The sequence below is a fragment of the Bombus flavifrons genome, unplaced genomic scaffold (genome assembly GCF_040668555.2).
Source record: "Bombus flavifrons isolate JBK064 unplaced genomic scaffold, iyBomFlav1_principal scaffold0021, whole genome shotgun sequence".
NCBI lineage: Eukaryota > Metazoa > Arthropoda > Insecta > Hymenoptera > Apidae > Bombus > Bombus flavifrons.
Window position 1 is genome coordinate 321711 of NW_027184766.1, and position 20423 is coordinate 342133.

General features: G+C 42.1%; 1 protein-coding gene across 1 annotated transcript; it reads right to left on the reverse strand.

The window, feature by feature from the left end:
* Positions 1–10349: 10349 nt before the first annotated feature.
* Positions 10350–11557, reverse strand: LOC138189242 (baculoviral IAP repeat-containing protein 3-like). Its single transcript, XM_069131372.1, has 3 exons — positions 10837–11557; positions 10533–10673; positions 10350–10456 (listed from the first exon to the last, which is right to left on the reverse strand). The coding sequence occupies exons 1-3, from the start codon at positions 11555–11557 to the stop codon at positions 10350–10352; spliced, it is 969 nt and encodes a 322-aa protein (XP_068987473.1).
* Positions 11558–20423: the final 8866 nt, after the last annotated feature.

The window sequence follows — 20423 nt, forward strand, 5'->3', positions numbered from 1 at the left end:
TCTCGAGGTCGCATGCCGCCACAACCACATTTCTCGGAGAACACATACAACCACTCCAGACCTCCGTTAGATGAAACATCCATCCCGTGACCGTGGCTACGTTCGGCGACCAATTGTCGCCTCGAACCCAATCTTGATATCACAAATCTCTAACAATTACAGCTATGATAAAATCCAGGCTAGACTACTAGAAGATGTTCCCAAAATTTCCAAGGAACGGCTTCGGCTTTCCTTTCATCTCCGACACACATATATATATATATATATATATATATATATATATATATATATATATATATGTGAATAGCTACTTAAGCGATTCGATCCGTTCAACGAGGACAAATATCCATTGCATACAACTTTAATCCTCTCCCGTGCCAGTATCCCTGCGCATAGCAGGTTAGCAGAAACGTGGAAACTAATTATCAGTAGCCTGAATATTAATTAACGCTACCGAGCGAATAATCAATTAATAAACAATCGAAAGAAATTTCTCCAATCGAAATAGTCCTTAGACTATTTCTGGTGGCAGCAACTACCGTATAAATCGAGCTAAATTGAATTAAAATAAATTAAAACAACACAAAAAACAAATAAAAATTAAAATAAATAAATAAAAAAAAATCTTGCGAATTCAACGGTTTAAAATTAATTCAATCAAACAAGAACGTAACAACCGATAGCTGACTCGTTTTCTTTCACCCTACGCGCTTCGCGACTCGCGGTAAAATGTCCGTTCTTTTCTCAGATCGAAATGATTCTTCCCTTCGTTGCCTCCCTTCGTTGATTCTTCCTCCGAGAAATTCGGCGGAAGGAGCGCGAAGATGTCGATGACGGATTGAGCACGTCGTGTTGCGCTTTAACGACGTAGCGCTTTGTTTCACGAAGCCGTTGGAAAGCTCCGTGATCCGTGGCGCTACAGTACCCCTTACCAGTGATAACTCTACATAATTAAAAGAATATATAAGTATTACAAAGCGGTGTGGACGTTCGCCGGTTCCTAACGCTTATCCGAAACCTGCCTGAAGGCGATCGGGAAATCGGACAGTTCGCCCAGACCGCGTAACGTATCTATTCCTGGTATTTTCTTCGTTCGTCGTTTTGTTATTGGGGTCCACACCGCTTTCGTCGCGAACATTCGTTTGCTCTACCGAAATTAGCACGTTGCGAGTCTCGGCGGTTCCTTGCTCGATGTCTTCGGGAATGACGAACGCGGGCTTCAACCGATCTACGGAAACCGTTACGTCGCGATTATTTATTTTTACCGTATATGTCTCATCCCCTCTCTGTATAACTTTATACGTCCATCTTACGGCGGATGTAATGGTCCTCCAATCGCGCCATGGCGCATGAATACATATGGCGACGTCTCTAATTCTCTGAAAATGAAAGTTTTCTTTTCGCCATGACGCGTAACCGGGTGTGGTCTCACCCTCTCCATACGTTCTCTTAGCCGATTCGCGTATTCTGAGTTGGCCCGTTGACTAGTTGGCAAAAAGAATTCCGACGGCAGACGTATGCCGGTGCCGTAAATCATTTCGGCCGCGTTGCGTTTAGGTCCTCCATTATCGCGGTTCTGATACCTAATAAGACGATTGGCAGAATTCCGACCCAGTTGCACGTGTCGTGGTATTTAATCGCCGCCTTTAGTTGTCTGTGTCGGCGTTCTACCATCCCGATAGACGCTGGATGGTAGGCCGTTGTACGCAGATGTTTGACGCCGAGCAACCGGCATAATTCCTCGAATAAACGCGATTCGAATTGACGTCCTGGATCAGAAGTAATTTTCAAAGGTACGCCGAAACGAGATGTCCAGGTAGAAAGGAGGGCCGAAGCCATATCGGCGATAGGAATGGCATTGGGCCAACGCGGAAAACGATCGATATACGTTAGAGAATACCCTTATCCTTGCGAATATTGCATGGCGATGATGACTAAGTGTATATGCTCGAACCGGCCTGCTAACGTTCCGGCAGGCGAGAATACGTGTCTGGTGACTTTATTGCGCTGACACGGTATGCATTGTCGTGTCCACGTTCGGCGATCTTTATTTATGGACGGCCAGACGAAGCCAATTTTCGCGTGGCACGCATCCCCGGATGTGAAATTCCATGTAGTGATTGGAATACGATGCGCCGTAACGGTTCCGGTACGTACGGTCGCACGGTCTCGGCTGTAATACCGCAATATAACTCGACGTCGTGATCGGGAAATCGTACCTTTTTCAAATGCAGCGCGCTCGATCCAGTGTTGATAATTTCGCGCAGCTCGCTATGCAGCTTCCCTTGCGCTGCAGCTAGCTTGTGGTGGTCTACAGGTTTCCCGATCGCTTCGATGCGAGATAGAGTATCGGCTACGTTGTTCTCTACCCCTTTTATATGTCGGATATCCGTCGTAAACTGTCCGACGTAGTCCAGATGTCGGAACTCTCTTGGCGAACACTTACCGGGGTTCTGCTTGGACGCGTAAATAAGGGGTTTGTGATATAATTGTGATCGTGAATTTTCTACCTTCGACGGCATGTCGGAAGCGTTTAACCGCGTAGTACATCTCCAGCAATTCCCGATCATACGCGCTGTATTTCCGTTGCGCGGGGCATAGCATTTGTGTCATAAAGCAAAGTGGTTGCCAACAATCGTTGACGCGCTGCTGAAATACCGCACCAATAGCGTAGTCGGATGCGTTCACCGCGAGGCTAAGGGGCGCGCCGGGGATCGGGTGCGCTAACATTGTCGCGTCGGCCAAGACGCGTTTCGACTCGCGGAAGCTTTTTTCGGCGTGCTCGGGCCACTCAATAGACGCGTTGCGCTTCGTTGTGCCTTTCAATATATCGTTGCGTGGTCGGAGAGTGTGCGCGGCCCTCGGTATGAAACGTCTGTAAAAGTTAATCATACCGAGGAATCTTCGAAGATATTTAACGGTCGCGGGTAGCGGCACTTTTGCGATGGCGTCCACGCGTTCAGCCAGCGGCTCTATTTCTTCGGCCGTTACAGTATAACCTAGGAATTGAATTTCGCGGACGCCGAATTCGCACTTCGCGGTATTAATAACGACCCCGTAGTCGTTGAGGCGTTGAAACAGGACCCGCAAGTATTCGCGGTGTTGCACGTCATTCTCGGAAGCTACGAGGAAATCGTCTATGTATGCGTAGACGAAATCAAGGCCTCGTACGATTTCGTCTACGAATCTCTGACACGTTCGCGCGGCGTTCCGAAACCCGAACATCATGTTGGTCGCTTCGAACAGACCGAACGGTGTCGTTATGGCTGTTTTCTCGACGTCTTCCGGCGCGATCGGAATTTGATGATAAGCGCGAACGTGGTCGATTTTGGAGAAAATGCGCTTACCATGTAAGTTCTGTGCGAAATCCTCTATGTGCGGCGGTGTATATCTGTCCGGGATGCTGCGGGCGTTCAACGCCCGGTATTCGCCGCACGGTCGAATCCCTCCGTCCTTTTCTGAAACGACGTGCAAGGATGATGCCCATGGGCTTCTCGATGGCTGCATCACGCCTTGCTCAATCATGACTTCGAACTCCGTCTTAACCTGTTTAAGGCGGTCACGTGCGAGTCGGCGGGGTTTGCTGTGGACAGGCGGGCCTGGTGTGATTTCGATGTGATGTACCACACCGTGAACAGTTTTCTCTCGCCCGAAAGCCGGTGGGTGGGTTAGTTCCGGAAATTCAGAGAGGAGTCGGTGATACGTCGATTCTCCGATAATTGTCTTGGTCGACGCCGTCGCGGGCGTGTATCCTCTCGTTCACCGGTTCGAAGTAGAATCTATAAGGCGTTTATTCCTCGCGTCCACCCATAATTCGTAGTGACTGAGGAAATCCACTACGATGATGGGTGTTTCGACGTCCGCTATACAGAAACGCCATTTCATCGCTCGACGCAATGCCAAGTCGAGAGACACTAGAGTGGTGTCGTAGGTCGCGATGCGTGACCCGTTAGACGCGAACAATTCGTACTTTGTTGAACTTTGTTCGCGGGCCCGTGTATTTTGTTGCGCGGAAATACACATACGTCGGCGCCGGTGTCCACTAGGAAGGAGGTTTTTGAGCTCCTGTCCCTCACGAATATGCGGCGGGATGTTAGGCCGTCGTGACTTGTCGCGTTTACAGACGGCCGGTCTCGTTTCTCTGCCTCCATGTACAAGGTTGGCGGCACTTCTTCGCGCGCGCTCGGAACGTCGCGTGGTAGTAACAATGACCGGAGTCCTGTTACACATCTCTCGGGCGCGGTCCGTACCGTCTCGTGTTTGGACGCTGGTAGGGGCGCCGGTCGAGGCGCAGTGCCTCGATTTGTGCCTCTATTCTGGAGAACCTGTAATCTGACGATTCCGTGGGGGGCGATCTCGCTGTTCGCCTCCCGCTCGATCGGTCTTGATGACGGCGACCTTCTGTCTTCTTAACAAATGTGTCTCGTAGATTCGATCGGCTAGTCTTCTTAGGTGTTGGTGGAATTGGATCGGCTTTTGGTCGCCCATCACTTCGAAGGTCAGCAGCCTGCGTTACATCGTGCTGGGTGTATCAGCCAACTCTCGATGATCTCGTTTTTTTACTTATGGTATTGTTCCGCCTTGGTATCCTCCTCTTCACGTCCTCGATATGCAATAGATACCGGCCGCCGAGGCACCTGGCGAGGGTCACGAACTTTCGTTTGTCGTCCGTAAGATCCATGTCCTCGAATTGCATTTCCAGAAGCGTGAAGCACGCCGTGACCTCCGAGGGCTGCAGCGGGGCCATGCTGATTACTGGGTGGACTCGTTGTGCGCCGTTCGCGGTCCCGTCGGTATTTGCCATCGCACAGCAGTTTAAATTCGCGCCGTTTAGAGTCTCAGGTCACTATCACAGTCACCTCTTTAACATTAACTCACGTCAGGGTCACCAATTGAGGTGTATGGTGTAATAGGTACTGAAGTGCACTCGGGTATGTTCAACCAATAACATTTATTAAACTTGATAACAATGAATAACAATTAACAGTTAACAACAGTTGATACTTAACGACGATCAACAACAGCGACGATTGATCGATAGCTGACTCGTTTTCTTTCACCCTTCGCGCTTCGCGGCTCGCGGTAAAATGTCCGTTTTTTTCTCAGATCGAAATGATTCTTCCCTTCGTTGCCCATTCACATCCCCACTAGCGTGTATTCATTAGATGTGTCGCCGCGGCTGGCACGAGTATGCTCCTCGGAGAAATTCGGCGGAAGGAGCGCGAAGATGTCGATGACGGATTGGGCACGTCGTGTTGCGCTTTAACTGCGTAGCGCTTTGTTTCACGAAGCCGCATTTAGCACTTACGAATAAAAATATAGCGGAGCTATATAAGCGCTTTAATGGTATTAACGAAGTCTATCCTACGGGTATGGTGCAAATATACGAATTTGGTGAAGGCGTCGACCAACACAGTGACATATTCCTTCGAGTCGCTTTTACCGCGTAGTATGCCCGTTATATCCATATAAACCCTGTGACAAGGTATGCTGGTATTGGGCATGGGATGTATTTCGGCTTGTGTCTTGCCTGAGCTAGCCTTTGAAACTCGACAAGCATGACAGTTCTCAACGAATTTGCGAAAGTATTTCGCCATTCCTTCTAAAAAGTAATACTAGTACAGTTTCTCGAGCGTTTTATCCCATCCTAAGTGCATAATCGACTGGTGTACATAGTTGTTCACTTACCACCTAAAACCTCTTGGGACAATGGGCAAGCAGAGAGTTCTGCCTTTTCGTTGTAGTTTACGGTAAAGGGTACCGGATCGCAGTTCACACGTATTCGCGATATCATCTGCAAGCTCATCGTTCCGCAACTTATCGACGATTTCCGTAATTTGGGGATCGCGACGTTGCTCCGCCAAGAGCCAATCTTCGGAGATTTCGGCCAGATTGATTTCTTTTTCGGCAATTTTGTGGATCGTACGGTGATCCGAGTCAACGGGGTTCCGCGAAAAGGAACCGACGTGAGCCATTCGTTTGCCTTCCCGATACATAATGTCAAAGGTAAAAGTTTGTAGGTAAGCCCACCACCTGTAAACCCTGTCATTTAAATGCATCTTATTACTGGATGCCCTCAAGGAATTGCAGTTGATTTCGTCGACATTGACGAAAACTAATCGTTATTTCCTTCCCGTTTGAGATATTTCTACGTTCTAGCGCCGTTTTCACTTTATTTCACGCGCGGAATGTAATGCACGCTCGTTTCACCGTCGACACAAGCCCAACAGCTCGCAAGTATCGATGATTTCGTCGATTTTGACAAAACTATCAGTTATTTCCTTCCCGTTTGAGATATTTCGACGTTTAAGCGCCCTTTGCACTCTATTTACGAGCGAAATGTAATGCACTCTAGTTTCACCGTTGACACAACCCTAACAGCTCGCATAGGGCGATGATTTCGTCGATTTTGACGAATACAAAGCGTAACTTCCATCCCGTTTGAGATATTTCGACGTTTAAGCGCACTTTTCACTTCATTTTACGCGGCGAATATAATGCACGCCAGTTTCACCTTCGAAACCAGACAGAGAGCTCTCAAATCGCGATGATAACGTCGACATTGTCGAAAACTAACTGTTATTTCCTTCCCGTTTGAGATATTTCGACGTTTAAGCGATCTTTTCACTCCGTTTTACACGCCGAATGTAATGCATGCAGGTTTCACCGTCGACACAAGCCCAACAGCTCGCAAACCGCGATGATTTCGTCGATTTTGCAGAAAACTATGAGTCATTTCCTTCCCGCTTGAAATATTTCGGCGTTTAGGCGATCTTTTCACTCCGTTTTACGCGCGTAATGTAATGCATGCAGGTTTCACCGTCGACACAAGCTCAACAGCTCGCAAATCACGATGAATTCGTCGATTTTGAAGAAAACTGCCCGTCATTTCCTACATGTTTGAGATACTTCAACGTTTATGCTCCCTTTTCACTCCATTTAACGCACGAAATGTAATGCCCGCCCGTTTCAGCGTCGAAACAAGCCCAACAGCTCGCAAATGGAGCTGTATTTCGTCGATTTTGACGTAAATTAAGCGTTACTTTCTTCCCGTTTCAGATATTTCGACATTTAAGCGCTCCTTTCCCTCCATTTTACGCGCCGAATGTAATACCCGACCGTTTCTGCGTCGAAACAAGCCCAACAGCCCGGAAATCGCGATTACTTCGTTTATTCCCACGAAAGCTAATCTTTGTTTCCTTTCCGTTTGAGATATTTCGACGTTTAAGCGATCTTCTCACTCCGTTTTACGCGCCGAATTCAAGGCATGCTTGTTTCACCGTCGGCACAAGCTCAACAGCTGGCAAATAGCGATGATTTAGTCTATTCCGACGACAACTAAGCGTTTGTTTCCTTCCCGGTTGAGATATTTCGACGTTTAAGCAATCGTTTCGCTCCATATTACGCACCGAATGTAGTGCAGGCAGGTTTCACAGTCGACACGAGCTCAACAGCTCGCAAACCGCGATGATTTCGTCGATTTTGCAGAAAACTAGGAGTCATTTCCTACCCGCTTGAGATATTTCGACGTTTAAGCGTCCTTATCACTCCATTTTAAGTGCAGAGTTTAATGCACGCCCGTTTCATCTTCGGAACGAGCCCAAAAGCTTGCAAATAGAGCCGGACATCGTCGATTGTATCGAAAATTGACCGTCATTTCCTTCGAGTTTGAGAAATTTCAAAGTTTATGCGCTCTTTTCACTACATTGAACGCGCTGAATTTAATGCACGCCCGTTTCACCGTCGACACAATCCTAACATCTCGCAAATAGCGATGATTTCGTCGATTTTGACGAAAACTATGCGTCATTTCCATCCCGTTAAAGATATTACAAGGTTTAAGCGCTCTTTTCACTACATTGTACGCGCTGAATTTAATGCACGCCCGTTTCACCGTCGACACAATCCTAACATCTCGCAAACAGCGATGATTTCGTCTATTTTGAAGAAAACTGAGCGTTGTTTGCATCCCGTTATAGATTTTTCAACGTTTAAGCGCTCTTTTGTCTCTATTTACGCGCTAAATGTAATGCACTCCAGCTTCACCGTTGAAACCAGCCCAAGAGCTCGCAAATCGGAATGATTTCGTCGAAATTGTCGAAAATTAACGGTGATTTCCTTCCCGTTTCAGATATTTCGACGTTTATGAGCTCCTTTAACTCCATTTTACGCGACGAATGTAATGCACGCCTGTTTCACCGTCCAAGCAGGCTCAACATGTCGCTAATCTCGATGATTTCCTCGATTTTGACGAAAACTTTGCGTCATTTCCTTACCGTTGGAGATATATCGACGTTTATGCGCTCTGTTCACCCGAATTTACATGCTGAGAGAAATGCACGCCCGTTTCACCTTCGAAACCAGCCCAAGAGCTCGCAAATCACGATGATAACGTCGATATTGTCGAAAACTATGTGTCATTTCCATCCCGTTTGAGATATTTCGAAGTTCCAGCGCTCTTTTCACTCCATTTTACGTGCGGAAGGTAATGCACGCATCTTTCACCTTTGATACAAGCGCAACAGCTCGCAAATCGCGATGATTTCGTCGATTTTGGCGAAAACTAAGAGTTATTTCCTCCCCGTTTGATATATTTCGACGTTTAAGCGCTCTTTTCACACTATTTACGCGCGAAATGTAATGCTATTCCATTTTGCACGCCGAATGCTGTGCACTCCTTTTTGAAATTCGGAACAAGCCCGTTACAACGTAAAATGCTATTGTCACGCCCCGCGCTCCGCACGTACGGTAACGAAAAACAGAAAGTCACAATATACAAACAACGCGAGTGACAATTCGAACACCCGAAACAAACGCACGGTACAACGAAAATGGAAATACTTTAATAAAAGATTAATTAAACGTAATTATATATATAGAATTAGCATATGAGGGTAAATAACAAATAATAAAATAGAAATAGATATTCTAACGAAGTAGTAAATATAAAGAGTATAGCATAACCTATACCAACTAACAATCAACCTGGAACCAGAACAATTATATCCGACGACAGGAAAATATACTACAATTAATTAGCGAACATGGGATATGCAAATGCAAAACAAATTATTAAATAAAACCAACTAGTAAATCGAATAAGCAGGTAACATCCAGAAATTAAAATAATTATGTACCACATAATAGTAAAAGAGAATAAATGGAACAATAGGAAGATATATTTTAATCAACCAACAAGAAAAAGGAGAAATTTATAAAATAATTGAATAAAACTAATTAATAAACTGAATTAATTGCGAAATCATCTGATGGATCCAAAATAAAAATAACAACATACGACATCATGGCGAAGAGGAAATAATTGGGAGAAAAGGGCAAGAATACATGTTATATTTTATTAACAAATACAAGAAATAAATGGATAAATAAAATAACTAAATAAACCTGTTAACAAACCAGGTGACTAGGAATGGTTAACATTTTAATTAAAAAATTATACATTACAAGTTATATATGTATGACATTGACTAGTGCAAATACGATAATTATAGAATTGGACAAGTAACCGTGGTAATTAGGTACTCGAGAAACTAATGACAATGATCCTAGGTTCAATAACGAATCCGCGGTCAACGGGATGATAGATGAATATGCTCGCAAAATCTAAGTCGGACTCTTTGTTAAAACGTAGAATATCCACCGAGCGTACAGACGCTAAGTTATTCGCTAATACGGCCTCACGAGAGAATGACTTTCCGTCGCGATGATGCTGCAGAGGAAAACTATGATGGGGTGTGTCTAAGAGATCCTTGGATTCGTCGAGAATAGCCTTCGTTTAGTAGGTGAGGGAAATTGGCGTTGCTGCTAATTGGTCAATCTCCATATCGGTGGTTAGTAAAAGATGCTAGCCGCCCTCGAGGGAAAGTTGCTAGTGGGAGACGCCGTTCGTTGAAAAATAGGTCTCTCCTAACTTCCCGTAGCTGGAACAAAGACTGTTTGTCCGTCTGAACGACTTTAGCCAACTAAATCTTAAGATTTATATCAGGCCCTCAGGCTAGCCTAACATGTACTGCGAAGACGCATCGACATCTGGCAATCATCTTACTCGAAGAATAGGGTCTGCGTGTGGCGAGCCACGGGACAGAAACCGTTGGAATGTTTACTGTCGCGTGCCGTCACAAATATTTCTTTTAAGGACAGCTATAGAATTATGCAATACCTTTGTTATACAAACCCGTGACCGCGGTTACGTTCGGCGACTGGTTGTCGATTTTCTTGCTCCAGAGCAGCTAAAATAGTAATCAGTGTATTTAAATGTAATATATAATGGAATTTATTATATGTATACGGCTTTCATACAAATTAACGAATATGTGTTTTCATTTTTATCACTTACCAATTTTCCCAACGAGAGTCATTTCATTAGTATCATTTTCACTAGTGGATCTCTCAGGATTCCCATTTGCAATTTGTATTGCTGCCTGAAATAAATATACTGTACATAAGTATGTATTGCAATTATTCATTATACACAATGTTATATATATTGTTCAGGGTATAAGTTTTTATACTTGCACCTTCAGCAGTTTCATATAACTCCTGGCCTGTTACTTTATTAACATATTCCCAGCCTCGTACTGTTAATAAATAACAACAGCTGGGAGACGAAATTGCGTGCTGTTCCCATGGATCATCTTCTGCTCTCCAACTTCCTATACCAATTCCACAATGGTAACATGTAGTGCAATCATTTATTCCGGTCTAGTAGAAGCCTGCATGGGCTAATTCTTCAATTGTCTGTGTCATATATGTAGGCCATGTTGTGAACGAATTTAATCTGGATTCGTAGCTTCTTAACTCTTTTTAGTCCCAAACGGCTAAGTTCATATGCCGTCGGGTTTCTTGAATATCTTAAAAATCGATGGTCATTAAAATCAAATGCCTTCTGATATTGTGAACCATAAGGACAAGATATATTTCTATTTTTTCGTTTTGTCCGTCGAACTTTAGCAGGATCTGCTCCGATTGGTACATTATTACAATGTTCATTGCGGATAAATCTGCACTCTGGAGAACGCATCTCATGAATTTGCATGGGAATATCAACCACTGACCACTGACTTGCCACCAATTGACATTCAAAGCATCTAACGACATCAAAGTTTCTAGTATAATAGAATTCTGCAGCTGCAAGACTGACAGGGTCAATGAAAGACACAGGCCAATTTCGAAAACTTGAACGCCTTGCTGCTTCAAAACGAAAATCATCATAATATTCTTGAACGTCACGCGATGTGGATGGAACCGGCGGCATTTCTATCGAGAATATCGGTGGCATTGTCGACATCGACGGTATCAGTGATGTTAAATCAATCACCCTTGCTGAAGGTACAGGGGATGGTATATCAACCATAATTTCAGGAAGTACCATGGATGTTGAAGGTACGGCTAACTCAACCGCCGATATTGAATGAACCGACGGATTTGAATCATCTGACAATGTTGAAGGAACAGGCAGTAATTCTTCATCTTCTGTAGATTCTGCATCATGTTCCATGAAATATCGGAAGTTGATTGTAGGAATCATTGTATCCATTTTAATTGTAATTTATTGCGCCTTTAAACCTATTTAAAAGAAAAAGACATTGAAATTGAATCTACTAATTGTAGATGACTTAAGAAATATTATACGTGTACAATCGATCAAACAAAAACGTATTAGAGACAAAATTACGAATATCAGGTGTTCACGAGGTCGCCTAAGGCTTTGAAAATGGCTCTCTGGAAAACGGCTGGTGCATTAATTAATTAAATTAATTAATTCTGCTATTCTCTCACGTACTATTCTTCGCTCTTCCTCGCTAAGCCTGTAAGGGCTTCTTTGCGCGACGACGTTGGGATCAATCAGCCGTATTTCTAACTGGCCCCTACTTACGCGATTACGCGGGAAACCCGTAAAGAATGATTCTTTAAATTTTTCGAGAACAGAGATTAATCGATCTTTATTGTTACCAACTACATCAGTGTTGACCTCGTTAATGTTGACCGCATCTTCCGCAACTTTACCACAGGTGTTAATTATCTTTGTTTTACAAATAACGAGGTTATTCTGCGTGATATTTACGTCGAATCGTTGGCTTAAATTCTCGCGACCAATCATGATATCGTATTTTAAGTAATCATCAGCAAGGACATGAAAAATTATCTCCAATGTGAGACCATTAATGCAGACAGTGGACAAAAGACAGTGGAGTGAAGACGATTACCAAAAGCCGCCGTGGTTTCGCCCTTCAGTGGTGGTTCATTGAACATCCTCATTAGCGCTGAGGTTGCCGTCTCCGTGCCACCATAACGCGCAAGAAAATGTCCCGTAAATTTTATCCAAGTAAAACCACTGACCGGAACATGGATAAGCCACTGTGCTGCTGTACCCTCTAGAGCACGACTTATAGTGAGATATATCTCGTCGTCTTGTAGAGGTCTTTTTTCCATAATTACACTAACAGTCGCGCACCACGCAGCTGGGTCGGCACCCGCGATTTCGGGGTTAAAACGCGGTAGCGAAAATTTTTCGGGTTTTACACTCGGTTCCTGCTCCCTCGGTTTTAGCGTTATCGTCTAAATTAACTCGTGCATAAGGGCCATCTGCTCTTGTATCACTATAAGCGGTTCTGATCCCACTTCTGATGTCGGGTTAGGGTTAGAATTTTTGGCGCGTAACAACTCTTCGCGTGAATTAGCCATTGTTTTACACAGCCGAGATGATATTTACTCTCGCTCCATTTTACGCTCCGAATGAAATGCAAGACACTTTTACCGTCAAAACAAGCCTAACTGTTCGCAAATCGCGATTATTTCATCGATTATGACGGAAACTCACCGTCATTTCTTTTCCGTTTGAGATATTTCGACGTTTAAGAACTCTTTTCACTCCACTTCACGCGCCGAATTTAATGCATGCAGGTTTCACCGTCGACACAAGTCCAACAGCTAGCAAATCACGATGAATTCGTCGATTTTGAAGAAAACTACCCGTCATTTTCTTCGCGTTTGAGATATTTCAACGTTTATGCGCTCTTTTCACTCCATTTAACGCACCAAATGTAAAGCCCGCCCGTTTCACCATCGACACAAGCCCAACAGCTCGCAAATCGCGTTATTTCGTTTATTCCGACGAAAACTAAGCATTGTTTCCTTGCCGTTTGAGACATTTCGATGTTTCAGCGCTCTTTTCATTCCATTTTACGCGCCGAATGCAATGCACTCCAGTGTCACCGTTATAACAAGCCCAACAGCTCGCAAGTAGCAATGATTTCGTCGATTTTGAAGAAATCGAAGCGTTATTTCTTCCCCGTTTGTGATATTTCGACGTTTATCCGCCCACTACGCTCCATTTCACGCGCCGAATGAAATGCACGACACTTTCACCGTCGAAACAAGCCCAACAGTTCGCAAATCGCGATGATTTCGTCGATTTTGACGAAAACTAAGTGTCATTTCCTTCGCGTTTGTCATATTTCGACGTTTAAGAGCTCAATTCATTCCACTAACGCGCGGAATGCAATGCACCCCAGTTTCACTGTCGACACAAGCCCAAAAGCTCGCAAATCGCGATGATTTCGTCGATTTTGAAGTGTTATTTCCTTCCCGTTTGGTATATTTCGACGTTTAAGTGCACGTTTCACTCCATTATACGTGCAGAATGTAATGCACGCACGTTTCACCGTCGGAACAAGCCTAAGAGCTCGCAAATCGCGGTGATTTCGTCAATTTTGAAGAAAACTAACCGTCATTTCCTTGTATGTAATATAAAAAATGTAATATAAAAAATTATATATTACAAGTTATATATGTATGTCGGGTTTACATTAGAATTGGGGTTAGGGGCATGACATTGACTAGTGCAAATACGATAATTATAGAATTGGACAAGTAACCGTGGTAATTAGGTACTCGAGAAACTAATGACAATGATCCTAGGTTCAATAACGAATCCGCGGTCAACGGGATGATAGATGAATATGCTCGCAAAATCTAAGTCGGACTCTTTGTTAAAACGTAGAATATCCACCGAGCGTACAGACGCTAAGTTATTCGCTAATACGGCCTCACGAGAGAATGACTTTCCGTCGCGATGATGCTGCAGAGGAAAACTATAATGGGGTGTGTCTAAGAGATCCTTGGATTCGTCGAGGATAGCCTTCGTTTAGTAGGTGAGAGAAATTGGCGTTGCTGCTAATTGGTCAATCTCCATATCGGTGGTTAGAAAAAGATGCTAGCCGCCCTCGAGGGAAAGTTGCTAGTGGGAGACGCCGTTCGTTGAAAAATAGTTCTCTCCTATCTTCCCGTAGCTGGGACAAAGATTGTTTGTCTGTCTGAAGGACTTTAGCCAACTAAATCTTAAGATTTGTATCAGGCCCTCAGGCTAGCCTAACATGTACTGCGAAGACGCATCGACATCTGGCAATCATCTTACTCGAAGAATAGGGTCTGCGTGTGACGAGCCACGGGACACAAACCGTTGGAATGTTTACTGTCGCGTGCCGTCACAAATATTTCTTTTAAGGAGAGCTATAGAATTATTCCGTACCTTTGTTAGTCAAACCCGTGACCGCGGTTACGTTCGGCGACTGGTTGTCGCCTCGATCCCAAGCTCATTATCACAAATCTCGAACAAATACAACCGGATTGATTGACGGCAATTGTTTAATTACGCCTATAATAAAATCTAGATTACGGTGTTAAGGGATTTTCCCGAAGTTCCAAAGGGAAACCTCCGATGTCCTTTCATCAACGACATATATATTATTTTGATTAGGAAAATTATATTTCGATAAATTATATTAGATTTTGAGGAAATCAATTTTAATAAATAGTAATAGGAGTCAACCGACCATAGTTAAATGCTAAGATCAAGTGATTGGAATTTTGTACTTTGTGCCATCTTTTGACATACACAATAACTGCGTAGTTTAGTAAAGAAAGTAAAGGGTGTATTGAGACAAAATTTCATAACTTTTTGTTGAAGTGGTCACCACTTATAAGAAAACTCTACATCTCGTCTTTTTAGTTTCTCAAGCACTGAAGCCATCGACAGCGCGTAGACAAAAGACTGCGACGAAGTCAGACCATAAACAGTAGACAGGCGACGTTGGCTTCGGGGTTTTCAGTTATTGGGTAACACAGCTAGCGTGCGGATCTGGACCAGCTCAAATTGTATTCTTATTTATAATTACACTTTTATTTAAATATATTTTCTGCCTTACAATTTATCCACTAGTTTTCTCTGATTACAAACCGAATAACCTCAACAGGTTATGGGCCCAGAGCTGTAACTTGCAAGGCAGCAACGTAAAGTGAATAAATTGTTAAAGTGTTGTGCTTAGTAAAGTAAGGGATAGTGCTAAAATGGAATCAGCAAGTGCGAAGATCGAGATGTTACGCGGCGAAGAAAACTGGCTCCAGTGGCGTTTTGTTATGCGTACACTTTTGGAGGAAGATGACGACCTGATCAACGTGTGTGAAGGGAATCTGTGTCATCCAGGTAACAGCGCGGAGAAAGAAATCGCTCGTGAAAGATTTTTGAAAGCAGATCGGTTAGCGAGAAAATTAATCGTGACTTCAGTAGGAAAGAAACCGTTGGATCTTCCTTTATGTTGCACAACAGCACATGAAATGTGGAAAAAGTTGAATACAGTATATGACATGAAGTCAGATGAGAATCTAAATATGGTCCAGAAGCAGTTCTTCGATTTTAAATGGGAAGAATCTGAAAATGTCGCCTACAACCTGTCAAAGTTGGAAGTGATAGCGGCGAAGATGAAAGCCCTTGGGAGTGAAATTGGCGAGAAAATGCTGATAACACGCATTTTATCGGTGTTACCAAACAAATTTGACCATTTTCACAGTGCGTGGGATTCGGTGGAAGAAGGAAAGAATACCCTAGACAGGCTTAGTACCAGGCTGATAACAGAAGAAACCAGATGGAAGAAAGACGACCAGGAAACATCGGTGGCGCTGGTAACAAAGAGTAACAATTATAAAAGGGAACAGCAGAAACAGTCAAGCAAATGTGAATACGAGAAACAAGGACCAAGCTGCTTCAATTGTGGAAAAGTTGGCCATCTAAAGAAGGATTGCTTTAGATTTTTTATATGCAAAAGGAAAGGCCACACCAGTAAAAATTGTTTTAAAAATAATAAAAGAAGCAACAGTAGAAACAACCAGGAACCTAGAAATCAAAATCATACAAGCGGCAAACCCTGATGTTTGGATAATCGACTCAGGAGCTACGGATCACATGACAGGACGACGGGAATGGTTCAACGTCTTCGAAGAATTCGATAACACGGTGAAGATAGAGATCGGCTTACGTTCATGAATGCGTGCGGCAAAGGAACAATCAAAGTAGAGACTTTTGTGGACGGCAAATGGGTAACATGTACAATGAACGATGTTCTGTACGTACCAGGTATGAAAAGAAACCTATTTTCCATTAGATCTGTTGCGAGAAGGGGCATAGATTTCTGTGTTTTAAAGGAAGGGACCAATTGTATGTTTTTACAAAACCAGAAAATAATAGCAAAAGGTTCTGTTATCGGAAATTTGTATAAAATAGTTATGCGAGTTATCATACCGTCAGTTTGTAATTTTAGCAATAGAGCAGAGTCAAACGCGGACACATTGCAGTTATGGCACGAACGGCTATGTCCTCAAAACAACAGACATGTTAAAGAGTTTTTAAAGAATTCGAATATGAAAGTCGTGGAGGATAGTAGCTTTTTCTGTGAAGGTTGAGCGTACGGGAAACAGCATAGATCGAGTTTTCATGAGAAAATCAATCGTGCGAATAAACCTCGCGAAATTATTTATACGGATGTATGTGGACCTATACAAGTCGAGTCATTAGGCAAGAAATTGTATTTTCTTACATTTAATGATGATTTTTCAAAATTCACAAAGATTTACTTCTTACGACATAGGTCAGAAGTAATCGAAAAATTAAAAACTTTTTGCCTGGAAGTTGAGAATCAATTCAACGATAAGATTAAAGAAATTCATAGTGATGGAGGGAAAGAATTCAAAAATAAAGAAGTTAAAGAATTTTTAAGAAGTCAGGGAATTAGGCACACAATTAACGTCCCATACACTCCTGAACAGAATGGTGTCGCAGAATGGGAAAATAGAACAATAGTAGAGGCAGGCCGATCGATGCTATATTCGAAACCAAATCTACCGCTGTTTTTATGGGCCGAAGCCATGAACACAGCAGTACATGTCATAAATAAGACCGGGCCGACGATACAAGACAAGAAAACACCGTATGAACTGTGGTACGGGAAACCGCCAAATTTAGAAAAGTTTAGGGTTTTCGGTACTGAGTGCTTTGCACACATACCTGCGGAGAAGACAAAACTTGACAAAAAGGCGAACAAAGGATATTTGGTAGGCTATCTAGATGACGCACGAGGGTGTCGAGTGTATGCGCCAACAGTAAGAAATGTAATATTAAGCCGTGACGTAATATTTAAGCCCGAACTAGAAAGTGCGAAATTTATTAATTTAAGTTTACCGAAAATTGTCGAGCGCGAAGATATGTGTGCGCAGAGCGATAGAGCATGTACGTATGAAAGTGCACAGAGTGAACACGAAGAACAACCTCCTGGAAATAGCGACAATGTGAGACAATTGAGAGATAGAGCTAAGATCAAACGAACCGATTTTTATGGTAGCCCAGTAACGTACGTAGCGGAAAAATTACCGGTGGATTTTAACGAAGCGATGAGTTCCGAAAAGAAAGAGTTATGGGAAACGGCTATGAACGATGAAATGAAATCGCACCATGAAAATAAGACGTGGATTCTTGTAGAAAAACCTAAAGATCAGAAGGTACTTAGTAATAGGTGGGTTTTAACGGTAAAGCTAAATCCGGACAATTCGGAACGATAAAAAGCGCGACTTGTAATAAAAGGGTGTTCACAAAAAGAAGGCGTAGATTATAAGGAAACCTATAGTCCCGTTGCTCGGTTTGATACAATTAGATTAATGCTCAGTATTGCAGCCAAAAATAATTTACACCTCGGACAGTATGACATTAAAACCGCATTTTTATATGGAGGTCTGAAAGAAGATATTTATATGAAACAACCTAAAGGTTATGATGATGGTACGAATCGCGTTTGTAAATTGCTAAAAAGCCTATATGGCTTAAAGCAGTCTCCAAGAAGTTGAACGGAACGTTTCACAAAATATATTTCAAACTTAAAATTTTATCAGAGTAACGCAGATCCTTGTTTTTATATTTATAGCGAAGACAACAAATTAATGTTGATGACCATATACGTAGACGATGGACTGGTAGCAGCTTCAGACGAATCTCTAATTGATAAATTTTTCGATGATTTAAATAAAGAAATCAAAATTACGAGTTCCAAAGAAGTCAAGAGTTTTCTTGGACTTGAAATTAAAAGATTAAAAGATGGTTCAATATTCATTCATCAGAGTAGATATATCGAAAAAATATTAGAAAAATTTAATATGAATGAGGCAAACAGTGTTTATAGTGGCAATAATGATTGTAACGCACCATACAGAGAAGCCGTAGGGAACTTAATGTTTTTACAAACCGTAAGTAGGCCAGATATTAGTTTTGCAATAAATATAGCGGCGAGACATTTAGAGAATCCAAACCAGTATCAGTGGAAATTAGTCAAACGAATTTTGCGCAACATAAAAGGGACCGCGGACATGGGACTCTTATATACAAAAGCAGGCAATCTCGAAACCTTTAGCGATGCTGACTATGCAGGCAACAAAGAAACAAGAAAGTCGACATCAGGCGTTGTATGTAAGTATGCGAATGCGGCCATCACATGGCAATGTAAGCGACAACAATGTATCTCTACTGCTCTATCTACGACCGAAGCTGAGTATGTCAGTGCAGCCTCAAGAGCGAAAGAAATTATGTGGCTAAAGAAAATATTTCTTGAATGTAAAATAGAGATCCTTAAGTATATGCTATGTAGAAAATACTAGTGCCGTCAAATTAATTAAGAATCCAGAATTCCATCAAAGAAGTAAGCATATTGACGTAAGATATCATTTCTTGCGAGATTTATACAATAGAGGCGAAATTGATGTAACGTATGTAACAAGCGAAGAGCAACTGGCAGATATATGTACAAAGGCGTTGCCAAAACCAAGATTTGAATATTTAAGACAAAAGTTAGGTTTGAAAAATAAAAAGGATATTAAGAGGTAATTGTTTGTAGGCATGTAGAGTTTTTAGGGAGGGTGTCGAAGTGGTTATCACTTCTAAAAAAAAAAAAAAAAAAAAAAAAAAGGAAAAACTCTACACGATCTGTTTAGTCTTCCAGAATTCTTTTTGTAATAAATTAATTTGAATGAAAAAGAGAAAGGCGTCTGGCAAATGTACTTGTGGAGGCATCGACAAATTGATTTTCAGATATTTACGACAAGAGTTAGAAAAATATTAAGAGATAATTTGTAAATTTGAGATAATTGTTTGTGGAGATGTAGAGTTTTAGGGAGGGTGTTGAAGCGGTCACCACTTATAAGAAAACTCTACATCTGGTCTTTTTAGTTTCTCAAGCACTGAAGCCATCGACAGCGCGTAGACAAAAGACTGCGACGAAGTCAGACCATAAACAGTAGACAGGCGACGTTGGCTTTTGGGTTTTCAGTTATTTTGTAACACAGCTAGCGTGCGAATCTGGACCAGCTCAAATTGTATTCTTATTTATAATTACACTTATATTTAAATATATTTTCTGCCTTTCAATTTATCCACTAGTTTTCTCTGATTACACATCGAATAACCTCAACACTTTTGACCATTTCTTTAAATTAAGTGCATGTACATTATTTCATTTGCACATACAAGTACATAATGCATATTTGTTAAAATTAGTTAACTGTTATATAATATGTTTCCCAGGAAAGCTGTTAAAAAATTTGAGAAATGTTGCAAACGTTTACGAACACCTCTAACCCTCCTTTGTTAAGTACGTGGGAGAAAATATTTATTTCGTCTTTCGGGAAAAAATTCCGAATGGAATGAAAAGCGAGATTTTTGAACTGTAGAAATGAAAAAGAATGTAAATGTTACAAACGAAAACGGAGAAAATTATTATATAGAATTATTCTATTATTGCGTAGAAAATCATTGAAAAATGTTCAGGGTAATATTTTTATATTAATTTATAATAAACCAATGCATTTTTCGACATACGACTCTTTTAATCGCAAGTTGCTTTCTTCGATGCTATCGTCTTTCAGATGCTCTTTATAGCTGTTATTTCATTGGTTTGGGTTTTGATATTCAATTGATTCATACAGATTAGTTTTATATGCTGTGTATTTCACCACCTTGTACAGCCATTTACAACACACGGGATACTCAGATAAAGAGGACGTGACGGACGGGGAAAAACAGAAGAGGA

What these genes read in the sequence shown, in the direction of transcription:
- LOC138189242 (XM_069131372.1), bottom strand. Translation starts at nt 11,557, where the DNA reads ATGGATACAATGATTCCTACAATCAACTTCCGATATTTCATGGAACAT. An exon ending in GACGGCATATGAACTTAGCC is followed by an intron (nt 10,674 to 10,836) that starts GTTTGGGACTAA and finishes GAATTGGTATAG; the next exon opens with GAAGTTGGAGAGCAGAAGAT. An exon ending in TGAAACTGCTGAAGGTGCAA is followed by an intron (nt 10,457 to 10,532) that starts GTATAAAAACTT and finishes ACTTATGTACAG; the next exon opens with TATATTTATTTCAGGCAGCA.